At 36.2% G+C, this 14,720-nt stretch overlaps 1 protein-coding gene across 33 annotated transcripts in view; it reads right to left on the bottom strand.

Annotated features, from left to right (window-relative positions):
* Positions 1-356: 356 nt before the first annotated feature.
* Positions 357-14,720, bottom strand: part of SLMAP (sarcolemma associated protein) — a 150,061-nt gene continuing 135,697 nt past the window's right edge. For 17 of the 33 annotated variants that reach the window (XM_061197032.1, XM_061197052.1, XM_061197041.1 and 14 more), the window contains 5 exons: positions 13,588-13,908; positions 13,073-13,190; positions 9,741-9,912; positions 5,766-5,900; positions 357-2,213 (listed from right to left, as the gene is read on the bottom strand). In XM_061197032.1, coding sequence (XP_061053015.1) covers positions 2,121-2,213; positions 5,766-5,900; positions 9,741-9,912; positions 13,073-13,190; positions 13,588-13,908 — 839 coding nt within the window. In that variant the 3' untranslated portion in view covers positions 357-2,120. Of the gene's footprint in view, positions 2,214-3,589; positions 3,680-5,765; positions 5,901-9,740; positions 9,913-13,072; positions 13,191-13,587; positions 13,909-14,720 lie in introns of all 33 variants that reach the window. The other 16 variants (XM_061197034.1, XM_061197040.1, XM_061197035.1 and 13 more) reach the window with 1 other exon arrangement.

Here is a 14,720-nt window from a genome sequence, read left to right as displayed (position 1 = left end):
CGAAAAACTGGCAGTTCACTACAAAAACCCATTTATTCAATTTGAATAAAGTAAATATTGACTTTATATTTAAAGAGACTTGTCTGGCAAGTGAGTCACGTTTTAACAATAACCATAGTAAAAGGGAAAAAAATTAGAGCAGTAAGTTAAATGAAAGGCTAATAAAACCTGGAGGAAACAGCTCAGTGTTTTCCTTTAAACCCTGAAGAACACCAAACGTACATTATGTTGCATAAAGAGTCATTTCACGAAAAGACTATTAACAATACAATAGTAGAGTCAGTACTAAGAATTTCAATGATATCCAACTCAAAAATGCATAGGGAGAGTAAAGTTATTTTATTAAATCATGCACATCACGTGTGTTAGTGCAAATAGTTTAATCTGTACTCCAGAAATTCTATTGTACTTTATATCTTTACAAAATAGATTTAAAACAATTATTTACTTTAAAAAATGTAATTCTGAAGTTAAGCATTTCAGAACAATATTTGCAATAACCTATATACAGGAGGTACTGGGTACCACTGGCATATTAGCATTCTGTGGTGGAGTGGCTTCCTGCAACAGAAAATGATGAAATGAACTATATGACAGTATTTTCTACAAGTCATTTGTGACTATTTCCTCCATAAATCTAGTGATCCTCCCAACAGCAAACCCCAAATGGCTTAAAATATAACCTTTAAAGTATAAACAATGACTGCCAAACATCACAAGGCAAATTATATCCTAAACTTCTATTTCAATATTTGGCTAGGCCTGTGGATTGCCACAGAACATTCAAGCCAATTCACTGACATTCCCTCCCAGTTTTCATTGACTGAAAAATTTAACTATGTGATACTTTAGGATATTCTATGACCTAAATAAACTTCATTGACATAACTGTGGTGCTGCACAAAAACCATAGCTAAACCTTCACTTCCGTGTTTTAAATTTGTAACATCAAGCAGTGTTTAGGTGCTTTACTGTGCATGGAACACTATTAATCTTGGGAATAGTGCTTCTCATTAACAGAACGTCCCAATTAACAACAATAAAAAGAAAATAACCATTTGCCTCCCCAACCGGGAAATCTGTTGGTAGGTAACAACTGCTACCCTCGAACATGAATTAGCTTTGAAATATCATTAACCAAATTAAGTCAGTAAAAGCTTATCTAAAGAGATATTAATTCTCTTTCTTCAATTAAACATGCTTGGAGGAAGAGATGATAGGAAAAAAAAAGTCATGCTTCCTAAAATGCTGTATATGAGAAAGTAACTTGGCTTTTAAAGAAAATATCTCTTTAAATACATGAGGTTTAATAAATTACATTCCAATTGACTCAACAGTTTGGTTTACTGCACTGAAACTGTATAATTACTATGTTTTTGCTCCCAGAAATACTTCAGTTTGCTCAAGAAAATACACACTCTCATGGAAAGTTTTTCAAAGTTGATGTCCTCCACATCGTCAAGTCACATTAAGGCTGAACAAACGTGCACATATTCCCCAAATTATCACTAGAACAGAGTATTTTCCAACTGTATTTCTCCTTAAAAAAAAAAAAAAAAAAAATCCACGCAAATAGTTGTCTCTAAGTCTTGTTCCCAATAGCTCAGTGGTTTTATAACAAGTAAAAATGGCGTAAATATGTAAAAAAAATATATATATATGTGTATATATTCAAACTGATAGGCACTGAGCACACAGGGCCTCTCTTCCCATGTATGTATCAGTTGTTTGGTTTGGGTAGTTATCGAATCAAAAAAATGAATTATCTGGCCATTAGAATTCAGAGTAAAATACCCATAAATTTAATGTTATAAATAATTTGGTGTACCAAGAAGCCTACTTTAGGCCACCATAATATTCAGAATTTCAACATACTAATTTAAAAATTACATGAAAAATTGCAAGCAAATTATTGCTTACAGTAGAATAAAGTCACAATTTTATATCCTCTTTATAGACAGATACATTTTATATAATTTAAAGCAATGACCCTACAGCTGTATTCTTGCACTTCTGCTGTTTTAAGAGGTAAAAAGGAAGAAAATGGTTCTGTTTGTCCCCAGCATGAGTGTGGTGCCAGCTTCTAGAGGGAGGACGGTGTACGGACTCAAGAAACGCTCTCATGGAGAAGCTCTGGCCAGACCTGGCACGTACAGCACGATGGCTGTCACCGCAACCAGGGCAGCCAACATGGGCATCCAGGGCCAGGGTTTCTGTGTGGAAAGAAACCAAGAGTCAAAATCACATTCTCCCTTCTTTTTTCATACCTATTAACCCTTTGGTTCCAGAGAGTCCTGAATACTTAACAGAATATTAGAAAAACCTTATCTTTGCATAAGAATAAATTTTAAAAAAAGAAAAAAAGGTGAGGGAGTGCAGGTGTGAGGAGAGCCATAATAGCAGGAACTGTTTTAGAGGACCATTGTGTGGAAGCCAAATACATGGCAGGAAACTCTTGGGCAGTTTTCAATTCTCTTTGAAGCCTAATAGTGACTTCTCTAAGAAACCCTTTGAGCTCAGCCTGTTTTATTTACTCCGGTATCCACATATTACAGCTAACTGATGTCCACAAATGCCTGGAGTATGTTTCTGCCTAAAATGTTTATTTCTTGATAAAAACCAGACTCACATGTTGGCACAGTTTTATACAAGGGGCTGGTGGGTAAGGTGATAGAAAGAAAATGGTCTAAGCTTTGATCCTCTAATCTTAAACCACAGAAGACAAAATCAGAAGGGGTTCAAGATGGCAAAGTGATGTTAGGGACCCTGCTTCTCTGATGCTTTTGGTAAAGACCATGTCCAGGGTCATAATGCCACATGATCATCTCATACGCTCTACTAACCAGTATGCTTGTTGGGGGCGAACATGGATGGGCTGTTCTCTGTTAACTATCAGAGGGCTTTACAATATCAATTTGCATTGTTTGAAAACTTTATTTTCACTAGTGTTCTGAGTTGTATTGAGAAAGCTAGCTTTTAAAGAAATATTGTGATGTTGCAGATCAGGGCTCAGAAAGACATGGGACAGGCTGATACTCTCACAAGTAAATGCATACTGAGGTTGAGATTGTGAGCCAATGGTCCATTATGCTACTCTCATCCTTTTTCATCTTCTTAGCCACAGTGTAATATAGGCAAAGGGTTGAAACAACGAAACTCTACACCATGGAAAAGAAGAGGGAAGGGAGGAGGGGGAAGAAAGCTCCCTGAAAACTTCAAAGAGGCAAACTCTTCATTTCTCATTCAGAGCTGATTAAACATATAATTGGGAAGGGGGTACTAAGCTGCAGCAATTCACAGTTTACTCCGGTTTGCTAGAGACAAAGACTCAGTTAAAGACAGCATATTAACATCTGGTTAGGTTGGAATTAATTCATGGCTAGCATTACTACAAAGGAAACAAGACAATATGTTATGTGATTAGTTGATCGTTCAGTTCATTTGTATGACACAATACATAGCATACTAAATGAAGGGTTTGCTTCAGGTAACAAAATACCTGTGCGGTTTTGCCATGCACTATATTACAAATATGGCACAAACAGGTGACGGGGACAAACAGACAAGGACTCAACAGTAGTGCTTGTACCTTTCTCTACCACAATGGACCGAAACACCAAAACAGGAAAGCCAGGAATAGGCCGATGAATACGGCTGGGACGGGTTGTAATATGGAAGGCTAAAGAAGGGAAGGGATATTAAAATCATTTTATGCTATAAAAGAATCAGATAAGATGATTTAGAACCCGGGGGGGGGGGTGGGAGGGAGTGTAGAAAGACATTTTAAAGACATCTAATACAATCCAGAATGATGGACTGTGGTATGTAAGTTGGCAAACTACCAGTTTAAAAGGAACAGCTGGAGGCAATGTGGGTGTCCCTAACTCCCTAACGAAACGTAGCACATTAAGACAGAGCAATGAAAATACCTCACCAGCTGATGCTCTGCTTGACAGTACATTATTTTTGTTCCATACTCAGAAACCATTATTTGACAATGTACTCCTTTGGAAACAGCTAAGGTTTATTTTATCCCTCTAGCAAAACCTTTTTTTTTTTTTAAACCAAAACTCTTTTGCTTGAGATAGTATTGCTTTCAAGCTTAAAAATAAATGCCCTGTGATGCACGGCATTTATTTTTCTAAATCAAGCAAGAGATCTGACACAACATATGAGAAACATTTATTATATAAAGACAGGCAGCTGAATCTCAGGGCTTTCAGTGATGTTACAAGAATATAAGTAATTTTTAATTTAATTTTATTATTATTTTTTTTTTGGCTGCACCACATAGCATGTGGGATATTACTTCCCCAGCCAGGGATCGAACCTATGCCCCCTGCAGTGGAAGTGTGGAATCCTAACCACTGGACTGTCAGGGAATTCCCAGTAATTTTTTAAATTGGAAGGGAATTACTACAAGGAGTGTTATTACAGAGTAATATTTCATTAGCATAAGTCTAATGTCATAAAAATAGGAAATCCACCCTTAAAGTAAATTATTTGTATAACTATAAATAATAGTAGCAACGTTACTTTCAAATAGGCTCTAAATCATATAGAGGGATCCATTCTGATTATCCTAGATGCCTTCATAGGTTAATTTAGTAGAAGGTAGACTGAAATTCCATAATCAGAGAGATATGAATTAACACAAAAGAGAGAAGTAACCAAACCATTATGATCTGATTTCAGAAGAGTTCTGTAATTGACATTTTCAAAATAAATGCAATCCATTTTTGCTTATCATAAAGCCTCCATACCCAATTCATAAATTTCTGAAAGGCTTCTACTTAAGCACCAAGTCTTTATTAAAAAAAAACAAACTAGGACTTTCTTTAGCAAAGAACAGTTGGACACAACTCATAAGCATTCTGAGTGTGACTGTGTAACTGGATGGCCATGCAACATTACTCTTTTGTACTTGTGCTGCAAGTTAAGCAGAGTGCCTTCCTCCATAGGAAGTATGTGGCTCATGCCCACTGCAGTGTCCAAGCCATGACAGGGGTTTGGAATAAGTCAGAGCACAATCAACCACACTGAACATCCATCAATTAGGGCCCACAAAGGCAATGATCACTAAAACGTGTAACACAACATTTATTTAGTATAACATCTTTTAAAAGACCATCTGCCTCTCTAGCAAATAAAATACAAATTAATATTATTAAACTCAATTTATACCAAAATGTTCCAATTTCACAACACACACCCCCCCCTAGAGAAACTCACCAAATACTTCCTAATATTTATAGGAGGCCCAGAAGACACTAAGCTTTTTAGAAATGTGCCTTAGTGAGAACATTATTAGTACAAAATGAAAACCATCATTAAGTCTCCATTTTTTGATACAGCCAAATGCTAAGGAATCGTCATGTATTACTCTTTCTTCAGTGGGTCCCGGGTGGTATAGTGCTTTGTTTCCCAGAGGGGGAAAAACAAGAGCTAGATGAAGGCTTAGTGACAGAACTTCAGATTCATTTGGGAAAAGCTGACAGTTCTTAGGTAAATTATTTTTTTGCAAACAAGGCTCTTCCTCCAGGTAGTCCTTAGGCTCTTCTAGGCGTACAGGTTAAAGGGGCAAATTCTTACTCAAAAATCTGACAGCCCAATGATTCCATCATAGAATTTCATAATGAAAAGCTTAGTTCACGTGTACTACAGGTCTTAGTTTCTCAAATCAGTAATAAAGTCCTCTGAAAAATCAATTTCAGGGCTCTCACCTGCCTCTCAATCAAAGCTACGCCAAGTTTGCAAAGACTTACATTATTTCCTTTCTCTCGGAGCAGCTTCAGGTTGTCTTTACATTGTTTGAGCTCATCTGTGATTGATTGTTTTTCCTGCTCAGTCATTTCAAACTTCAACTTCAGTTCTGAGAGTACAGTCTGTGTCTTTTCATACTAAAGGCAAAGAAAAAAGAGTGTGCAGACTCAACTTAAAATGGGTATGAAGTTATGCGTCTAGTCAGGCTTATATACCAGAGCCTGTTTAGTCACCTGCAACACCACAGTCAAGCCTTTTTGTTATAAGGAGAATAAGAATCACTTGCACTAATAATAAGAAGCCTTTAGTGTTTACTTGATTCTATGTAAGAATTTTGTGGCCCTGGTGTTAAAAAAAATTGAGAAGTCACCACCGTGTCATCTGTTTCTAATATAAGGGGTCACTTTTTCCACTAAGAGAATTAGAGGAGATAAGTAAAATTCCAAACTGAGCAAAAGAAAAGCAAGTGAAGAAAAACTCCATAGCCTAATTAAATGGCAAGGTTAGGAAGTCTGAGTTTATATCCTGGTAAGTAATGTCAGCCAAGCTATTTTAGTCTTGAAGTAAAAAGTATTAACTCTCATTAGGCCTCCCTTTACCCAGCATCATTGGGTATTAAAGTGTTCTGGATAAGGAATTTCTAGGCAAATGAAGCAAAGAAATATATCTAAGGCACCAATCACTATGATTGGGACATTTCTATCTCTCTATTTAAGACTTATAAGCATCAATTAAAAATAATTTTTAAAAATCTGTTTCTGATATTTTTCCATAGTGAAACATGCCATTTCCTGCTCTGGAAAACAGTTCACTGTATATAATATGACTTTCAGACAGACTACCTAGCCCTTGAACACAGGTGAGATCAATGCAAAACATAGTATGGTTTGCCCCTACTTTAAATGCCCCAGAAGGCAGGAATGCTAGACTGGTTTCACTTCTAGATATTGCATCTTACATGCAAGCTGGGCTCTCAGTCAAACAGCAAAGACTGTTCTGCTGCTGGCTGTGCCTTTGTCTCGGCCTCCACTGCCCCACTCTGCCATTTCTGAAGGTTTTAGAAGGAAGAAAGACAGACAAGGGCTGATTATAAAATAAATATACCACAGGTCTGGCACACCAGAAAGATGCCTCCTCTTCCCTAAACACAGCCCACGAGGCTGGAAAGTCTATAGTTCCTTTCTGCCTGTATCCTAGAAATTTCTCAATAAAGGACACATTTATATGGTGCTTCTGAATAATCCAAACACCTTGGAGTGATTAATCAGGAGCTCATCATTCTGCACTCCAAAGATAAATATTACAGATGCAAATGTATAAAAACATTAATCAGAAGTGGTGGAGGCAGGGGGTTAGGGTCAGCAGCGAGTTCACCATAAAGTGGGAAGACAGACACGGGTACAGAGAGGGAGGTAAAATATGAAAGGAACTCTCTGTTACCTAACAACATTCCCAGAACAAGTCTGGGTAGTATGCCAGAGAATGAACTAAGGAGTAAGATTCATGGACTTCATGACAGCTTTTTTTGTGGGGTCTGTGGACTTCCTTCCAGAAGGCAAAAGGTTACCGGCAGGTTGCCAAAGCAAATTCAGTGTACCTAGACTAGTCTCTGCACTAAGTGTCTTAGAACATAATCAATTCTCAATGGTCTGATTCTTAACAGTGACTAATAAAGAATAAGTGAAACGTGCTTTGCTGACCAAAATTTTCCCTAATTTTCCTTTTCCACCATTCTTACATCCAGCCTGCCCTTTATACCAAAGCACTTAATCATTTCTCCGTTCCAGGAGTTGTGGAGAATGACAGGAAGGCAGCTTAGTCCCGAAGATCCTGCTGTTTACCTTCAGCTTGTGAGTGGGTGGGAAGGACTCTGGCCACAGGGCAAGATGGTGAAGCCAAACAACTTTCCTCAGTCAGTCTTTGCAGGGTGGACTTGTGTGCTCAATGTTTTATGAATTCTTAAATTACAGATATTCCTACTAAATCAAAACATATAGCTGCTTTCTTAAGTCAAATATAAAGATGGTATACCATTATTTTTCTCTTAACACTGAGGATTAAATTTTACTTTTCTCATGTACTTTTTCTTTTTTAAATGTTCAGACAAAAGCTGCCGCATATATAAAATTTAATTGTCAGAACAAAGGTCACCTTCTGTAGCCTTAGTGTCACACCTCCCTTGGATATCATTTTGCTCCATCTTGCTTTCTAACTGAGAGATGAGAAATGAGCTCAGTTCTGATTAAGAGGGAAATACCACACAATATTACCAGCACCTTTGGTTCTTCTTCACAAAAATAATCATATCTGGGCTTGCTTAGTTTGTAATATTTTAACCTGTGACAGTGCTGAAGATACATAATCATTATATTGTACACATTAAGTATGATTCTATGAGAGAAAGGAGAAAAAGGGGAAATGTTGAAAGGGAATATATGTACATTAATAAAAGGTAGTAATTCATTTGCAGTGGATTACACAGATATAAGAATCTCATTAAAGAAGGTTTTAGTTACAGACTAGTATCCAATAGTTGACATCAGGACAAACGGAAAGAAAAGCCATTTCACATTATAAAGGAGCATGGTATGGTGACTACACTTCATTTCACAATGAAAACATTGAACAAGAAAATAGAAAAGAAACATACTGACAAGATCAGACATATTTTTAAATGTGCTGCATTTAATGCAATCCAAAGGCTACCAACAATTTAGATGCTGTGACAACATGCCACTGCCATTTGTGGGAACAGTTAAAGCATTTCGCACTGATTGCTCAGTGACCAAAAACAGGCAAACAAATAATGCAACAAAATGGCTAACGCATTCAGAGTAACATACAACAGAATTATCTTCCGACCACAGCATTCTTCCCAGATTTTGAAAGAATTATGGCATGTGGACTGAAAGGACACAAAGTGCTTACAGTATTAAATACTAGTATATTTACTTCGGCACAAAATTTGTGTTCCAACCAAATAAAATGAGATTTCTCCCAAAATACATATCCTTAGCAAGAAGATAAAAAATGAACATATTACAAAATCAATATGGCCACATGTGAATAAAAAACGTCACAGTTTTTTTCTTTAGGAACAAACATGAAGACAGAAGAACAACAATCATTTCCAAGTTCAGGATACTACAGGGAAAGAAAAGTGCAAAGGAAAACTACATTGATTAAACAGATCTTCTAAAAACAATTTTGGGAAAATTTGTTATTGAAGACAAAGAGTTGTCTTCAACTTCCTTCTGTTTAAAACAAATCCTTCATTTAAGAGGGTCTACAACTGGGATGAGCCCTGCCGGGTAGATGAAACTGCATCAGCCTTCTCCATCCCCTAAGCTGGCCAGAAGTCAATGCAGGGAATAGTATAAGGCCAGTAGGACTGATCGCAGCTCTTACTGCCCCACTCTCAACTTCAAGGCTCTGCTCAGGAGAAGCCTGGGTGGGGTCTCTGCTCCAACATCAACCCTCACCATTTTAAACATGATTTTTTTTTAAAGCCACCAAAAAAACGGTCACAGAACATGTGTTTGGCTGGCTGGGTATGAGCTGAGTTTTCTCATAAGCAACTTTTCAGGCCAGTGTCACCTGAGGGGTTTAGACAGCATTATGGTGTGGTCCCAGTTAGCTTTCCAAAAGTATTCTAAATTAAATATGATACTGTCTTTGAAAGATAAACAGTGAATTAAGTAATGTGGTACAAAGGACTTCTCATATAGGTCAACTAACTGGTAGAGAAAAACTTGTAACGTAATTTTGTATATTTATATTTTTGAGACCAAACCTTACTGATGAATTCTCTATATATGGATCATGATACACAGCTAGAAATCACCAGGCAGAGATGCTCCCAGTATCAACTCTGTGACAGGTAATGCTTCCCTTTAGTTCTAACTAGCATGAATATCTGATTTGCTTTTGGCTTTAAGTCCAACCATAATTGGGCTCATAATGTCTTTTCGCTTTACCTCTTTCTGTACATCCTTTGCTTGGTTTTCAGCCTTACTGAGAAGAGTTTTTAAATCAGCTGAATCCCGAAGATGCTGTTCTTTCAAGGATCCCACTTGATTCTCAAGCTCTTTCCTAGTCATCTGCAGGATGCTGAGATCACTGGTAAGCTCTAAACTCTGCTTCTGAGAACTGCAACATAAATATTGACAGTTATTCATGTAGAAACCAGACACAGCAGGAAGTCCAATTTCTTATACATTTTACTAGGACGGATGGAGTGGATTTCAGATGAGGAAAGAAAAGTGTAAAAAAGAATGATATTTTCAGTAAGTAAAAAGCATTAAAACACTAAAACAATGAAAGTTTAAAGCTGTGTCCTATTTTCAGATAATCAAATACACACAAAGTTTGAAATTGTAAAAATAGAAGGTGACTAATTGTATATTTTGTCATATCACATTATATTAACTGTATCATAAAAAGATTCAGTGTAGGTCTTCTACACGAAAAGAAAGCACATATTCCAACTATTTTCTTTAAGTACTTGACAAATAGGACGGCTGACAGAAACTTAAAGCTTAGGAGCCACTTCCAACTTAAGTAAAGATAAACCTACTGAAATAAGAAGACACCAAATTGGGGGGGGAAAGCACAAGACAAAGAACTAGGAGTCTGGGTTCTAGACCCCAGATCTGCCACTATTTAGTTGTGGGATGTTGAGCAAGTCACTTAACTGGTGCCATTTCATTCTCTGAGTAAGCATTTCCTGAGCTCTGAGATCTGTGCCAGGCACCATTTGCACAGACACAAATAACACAAGGAGAGTCTCAGTGCCCTCCACTGTCAAACAAGAAGACAGAACTCAATAATTTCTGAGGCTGTTTTCCAGCTTAAATTCTATGATTGCTGTTACAACCTGATGTAAAAAAAAAGTCCCATTTACACACTAGGAAAACAGCTTGATAAGCAGGAATAGAAATTCTTTGTTCAATTCCTTCTACACCATGGACAACCAAGAACAAAAGACCTGTCTACTGTAGCTGTGTTAAAGAATCTGGCTCCCATCTACAACAGAAATAGCTAAAGGAGGATAAGGTTTTCGAGACATCCTCTCAGGATGGATCATGAGACTCAGACTCAACAATGTAACTGAAGTACTAGAGTATAAATCCCATGCTGATTAGATGCTAGGCAGATCGTAGGGTGTAAGTGTGATGTTGTCAGGGCAATATAGCTAGGAACTATATGGCATGTAAGACACTGTAAAGGGAGACTAGCTTCTAAATACTACTTACATGCTGGGGAGGCTTAACAAATTAACTTAGAGAACTATTAAATCAGAAAAGTTTAAAAAACAGAATTAATGTCTTTAAATAGTTTATGTGAGTTTAGACAGATAACTTGACCAATGATCTAATATATTCCACCCTTCTGGGGCCTAATATTATTAAACCATATGCTTCTAACTCATGAGGAGTTTGTAGGATTGCTTTTCAACATTTAAACAAAATTTGAAGTAATTAAAAAAAAAACATTTAACAATCTGCCAGATTCCAATTAATCATATCTCAAAAATAAGGGCTCAAGTCTGAATCTTTAAAGTATCAAAAATTCCAAAACAAGAATAGTTTAAGATAATCAGTACTGGTAATCAAATATCAGTATTTCTTGATAGAACACCAAACTAAATGGATTCACCAAGATCCAAATGTATTCCAAATATGAAGAACTTGAGTGTCTGTATCATCTTACATACACTTTATACCAAACAATTTGCCCACATGTTCTGTCACACAGATGAGCAGTTGGTACATACATATACACAAACGTGTGCATGTGTGTCTGTGTGAGAGCATCCATTTATTTGTTTGTTTGTTTGTGTTTTGGGCCTTTATTTTGTCCTTTTCATATTTTGAAATTGCTTTTACAAACTTTTACATAAAAAACAAACATTTGTTTTGTTCTTTATTATTAGTTATCTTTAAACATTCAAAAAGTAATACACATAGAAAAGACTATGGAAAGATCTGACACTGGAAGAGAAAAAAATGCTTTAAAGATACTGATATTGACCATATGATGTTGTAAGGCGTTTTAGAGAATAAGTCAGCACATCTTGCTCCTTCAACTAGTTCTTGATTTTTTAAATGTAAAACCGATATTACAGTTGCCTTTTTTTTTTTTTAATTGAGGTCCAGTGAGGTTAAATAACTTTTTTTTTTAAGATTTTTTTTTTGATGTGGACCATTTTTTAAAGTCTTTATTGAATTTGTTACAATATTGCTTCTGTTTTGTTTTGGTTTTCTGGCTGAGAGGCATGTGGGATCCCCAACCAGGGATCAAACTCGCACCCCCTGCATTGGAAGGTGAAGTCTTAACCACTGGACTACCAGGGAAGTCCCGCCTTTGTTTTTATAAGAGATAATGAGGAATACTATTTTCTGATATATCTAGTCCTTTCGTTATCATTTTTCCCTAAAGCTTGTTTTCTATGGGAACTGACCTTGGTCACTGAGTTTTTGCTAATCTTAATGCTCTTCAGGAATATAAATACAAGGCTAACAAGAGAGTAATGACTCCCATTTTTGGTGTACTCTGGGGAGGGAGATGGATTAAAGAATGGCTTCAATAATAAACACGTACTACTTCCATATCTGAATTAGAATGTAAACATTGTTTAAATAAAAAACATGGAATGGATCAAATTTTTAAGGAAGAAATATATTTTAAACTGTGCAACAAGTGTTGATGAGAAAATAGGACTCCACTAAATTTGCTGGAATAAATCTATTACATTCATTGGTTTGCCTGTAAGGTAATGGATGTTAGAAAGATTTAATTGGTTTTAGCAAATTTTTGATCTCATATATTATTACTTTTTATATAACCCTGTTTGAAATTCAAAAGCTGCATTTGTATCTTTCAACAGTATCAATTCTTTATCATAGCCACCTCCTGATCACCCTTATAAACAGAAGGGATCATTGGCAAGAAAGAAAAACAAACTTGTATTTGAAATTTATTATCATTTAGTTTAAAGGGCAAGTTCAATCATAGACCTTTTGCTGTCTGTTTGTTTAGATCTTCTGTCTGTCTTTTGGTGAGGAGAAGGGGCATTTAATGAATCTGTATTCCATGAGTACACCAAAAGGAAAGGACATGCAGGTGATGGCAGAAAAAAAGTGCTGAAGTACTCATTTAGCGTGGTTAACCTGCCAGATAGCCAAAAAGAGTCTGGCTGAATATTTTGCTCCAAAAAGGTATTTAAGTATCAAAATTACACCTAAAATTTAGATGAAAATCTAAAGATAAAGAAATATTTTGAACCTAAAAAAGAGTTCTTGCATACTTGTGCAATTCTTTTTCTTGCCGCTGCAGTTCTGATGATAGCAAAACATTTTCCTTTTTTAGAGAACGGCATTCGGCTTCCAATACATTCCATTCCTTTCTCAACTTCTCTAGTTCACCTAAAATAGTCCCAAAACACATTTGTTAATATAGGAACATAACTATTTTTTCCCTTAAACACGTAGATTTTACATGGCTATTCTTTGATTCCTGTTACTTCGCAGTGGCCTCAGGGAAGTTCCCATCACCCTAAACTTCAGTAATATTTTTTTCTCACTTCACTTTTATAAGACAAATAATTTTTAACAGTATTTAAATAAAACGTAAAATTGTAAAGATTTTCAATTTATTGTAGAGCTTACAGACCTGAAGAATGCTTATAGCCCCAATATAAAAACACTGCTTTATACAACCAATCATTGTCAAAGACAAAACTAGCCTGAATGGTTATTTTGTACAAGTTATAAAGTTATCGTTATCAAGAGTTAAGAGCTTTGTGTAAAATACATTTCTTACCTTGTAGCCTCGTTGCTTCTTCTCTCTGCTGGTCCTCACATTGCTGACATCGAAGTTGAAAAGTATTTTGCAAACTCATGATTTCTTTCTCATATTCAGATGCTGCTTTCCGCCACCGCTCAAGCTCGGCTCGCACTTTCTTAAGCTCTTCTTGTAGAGAAGCAATGTCAGTGTCCCGCTCAGAGGCAGCCTTTTCTGCTGCTTGATGAAGGAGTAAAATTTCATCTCGGGCACTAAGCAATTCATCTCGAGTGCTTGTGATTTCACTGTCCTTCTCCTCCCGGAGATTCTCAATATTGATGTGTAACCTCTGCAGTTGGGCTACAAAAGTATATTTACTCATCATTTTCTTAGTCCATAGTAATCAGGAATAAAAGAACAGCCCATATGGGACTATAGTTACTGCATGGCCCAGGCTGTCAGAGCTGTTTGTTGTTTTTGATTAAACTGTACAAGCAGTCCATGTTTAATGCAGAAAATGTCAAAATACAGAAACACAAAGAGAAAAAACCCCCAAAGCGATCTTTATTTCTCCCACACAGAGAAAATTGTTTCTAACATTTGGTACTTCCTCTCCTAGATTTTTTCTATGCATTTATACGCATATAAAGACAAAAATAGGGAGGGATCATAATAAATACAATGTCCTCTATGCGGCTGCTGATGAATATTTTTCAATAATAAAAACCAGCTATACTAACTTTTTTTTTTTATACTAACTTTTTTGACTAATCCTTTATTTTAGACACTTGAGGCTGTTCAGATTTTAATTACTATAGACAATACACCTTATAACGCAATCTTGATTTTTTTTTTTCCTTAGGGTGAATTTGTAGACATAGAATTGCTTGGTCAGAGCGTAAGCATTAGTAAAACCTTTGATGTTCTTGACTCAATTTTCTGTTCAAATGTCAATTCCTTAAAGAAGCTTTCTCTGATGGCTTATCTAAAAATAGCCCTCTGTCATTCTCTAGCCCTTTACTCTGCCCTTACTGGACATCATATTATATACTTATTTGCTTATTCATCTTTTCCACTAGACTGTACATCTCATGCGTGCTATCTCCAATACTAGAAGAGTAAACAATCAAGAATTATTGGTTGAATTAATGAATTAATAAAGTTAATGAATA

This window comes from Eubalaena glacialis, chromosome 7 (assembly GCF_028564815.1).
Source record: "Eubalaena glacialis isolate mEubGla1 chromosome 7, mEubGla1.1.hap2.+ XY, whole genome shotgun sequence".
NCBI classification, from domain to species: domain Eukaryota; kingdom Metazoa; phylum Chordata; class Mammalia; order Artiodactyla; family Balaenidae; genus Eubalaena; species Eubalaena glacialis.
Note: the sequence above shows the minus strand (reverse complement) of the source record. Positions and strands in the feature narration are given on the sequence as shown.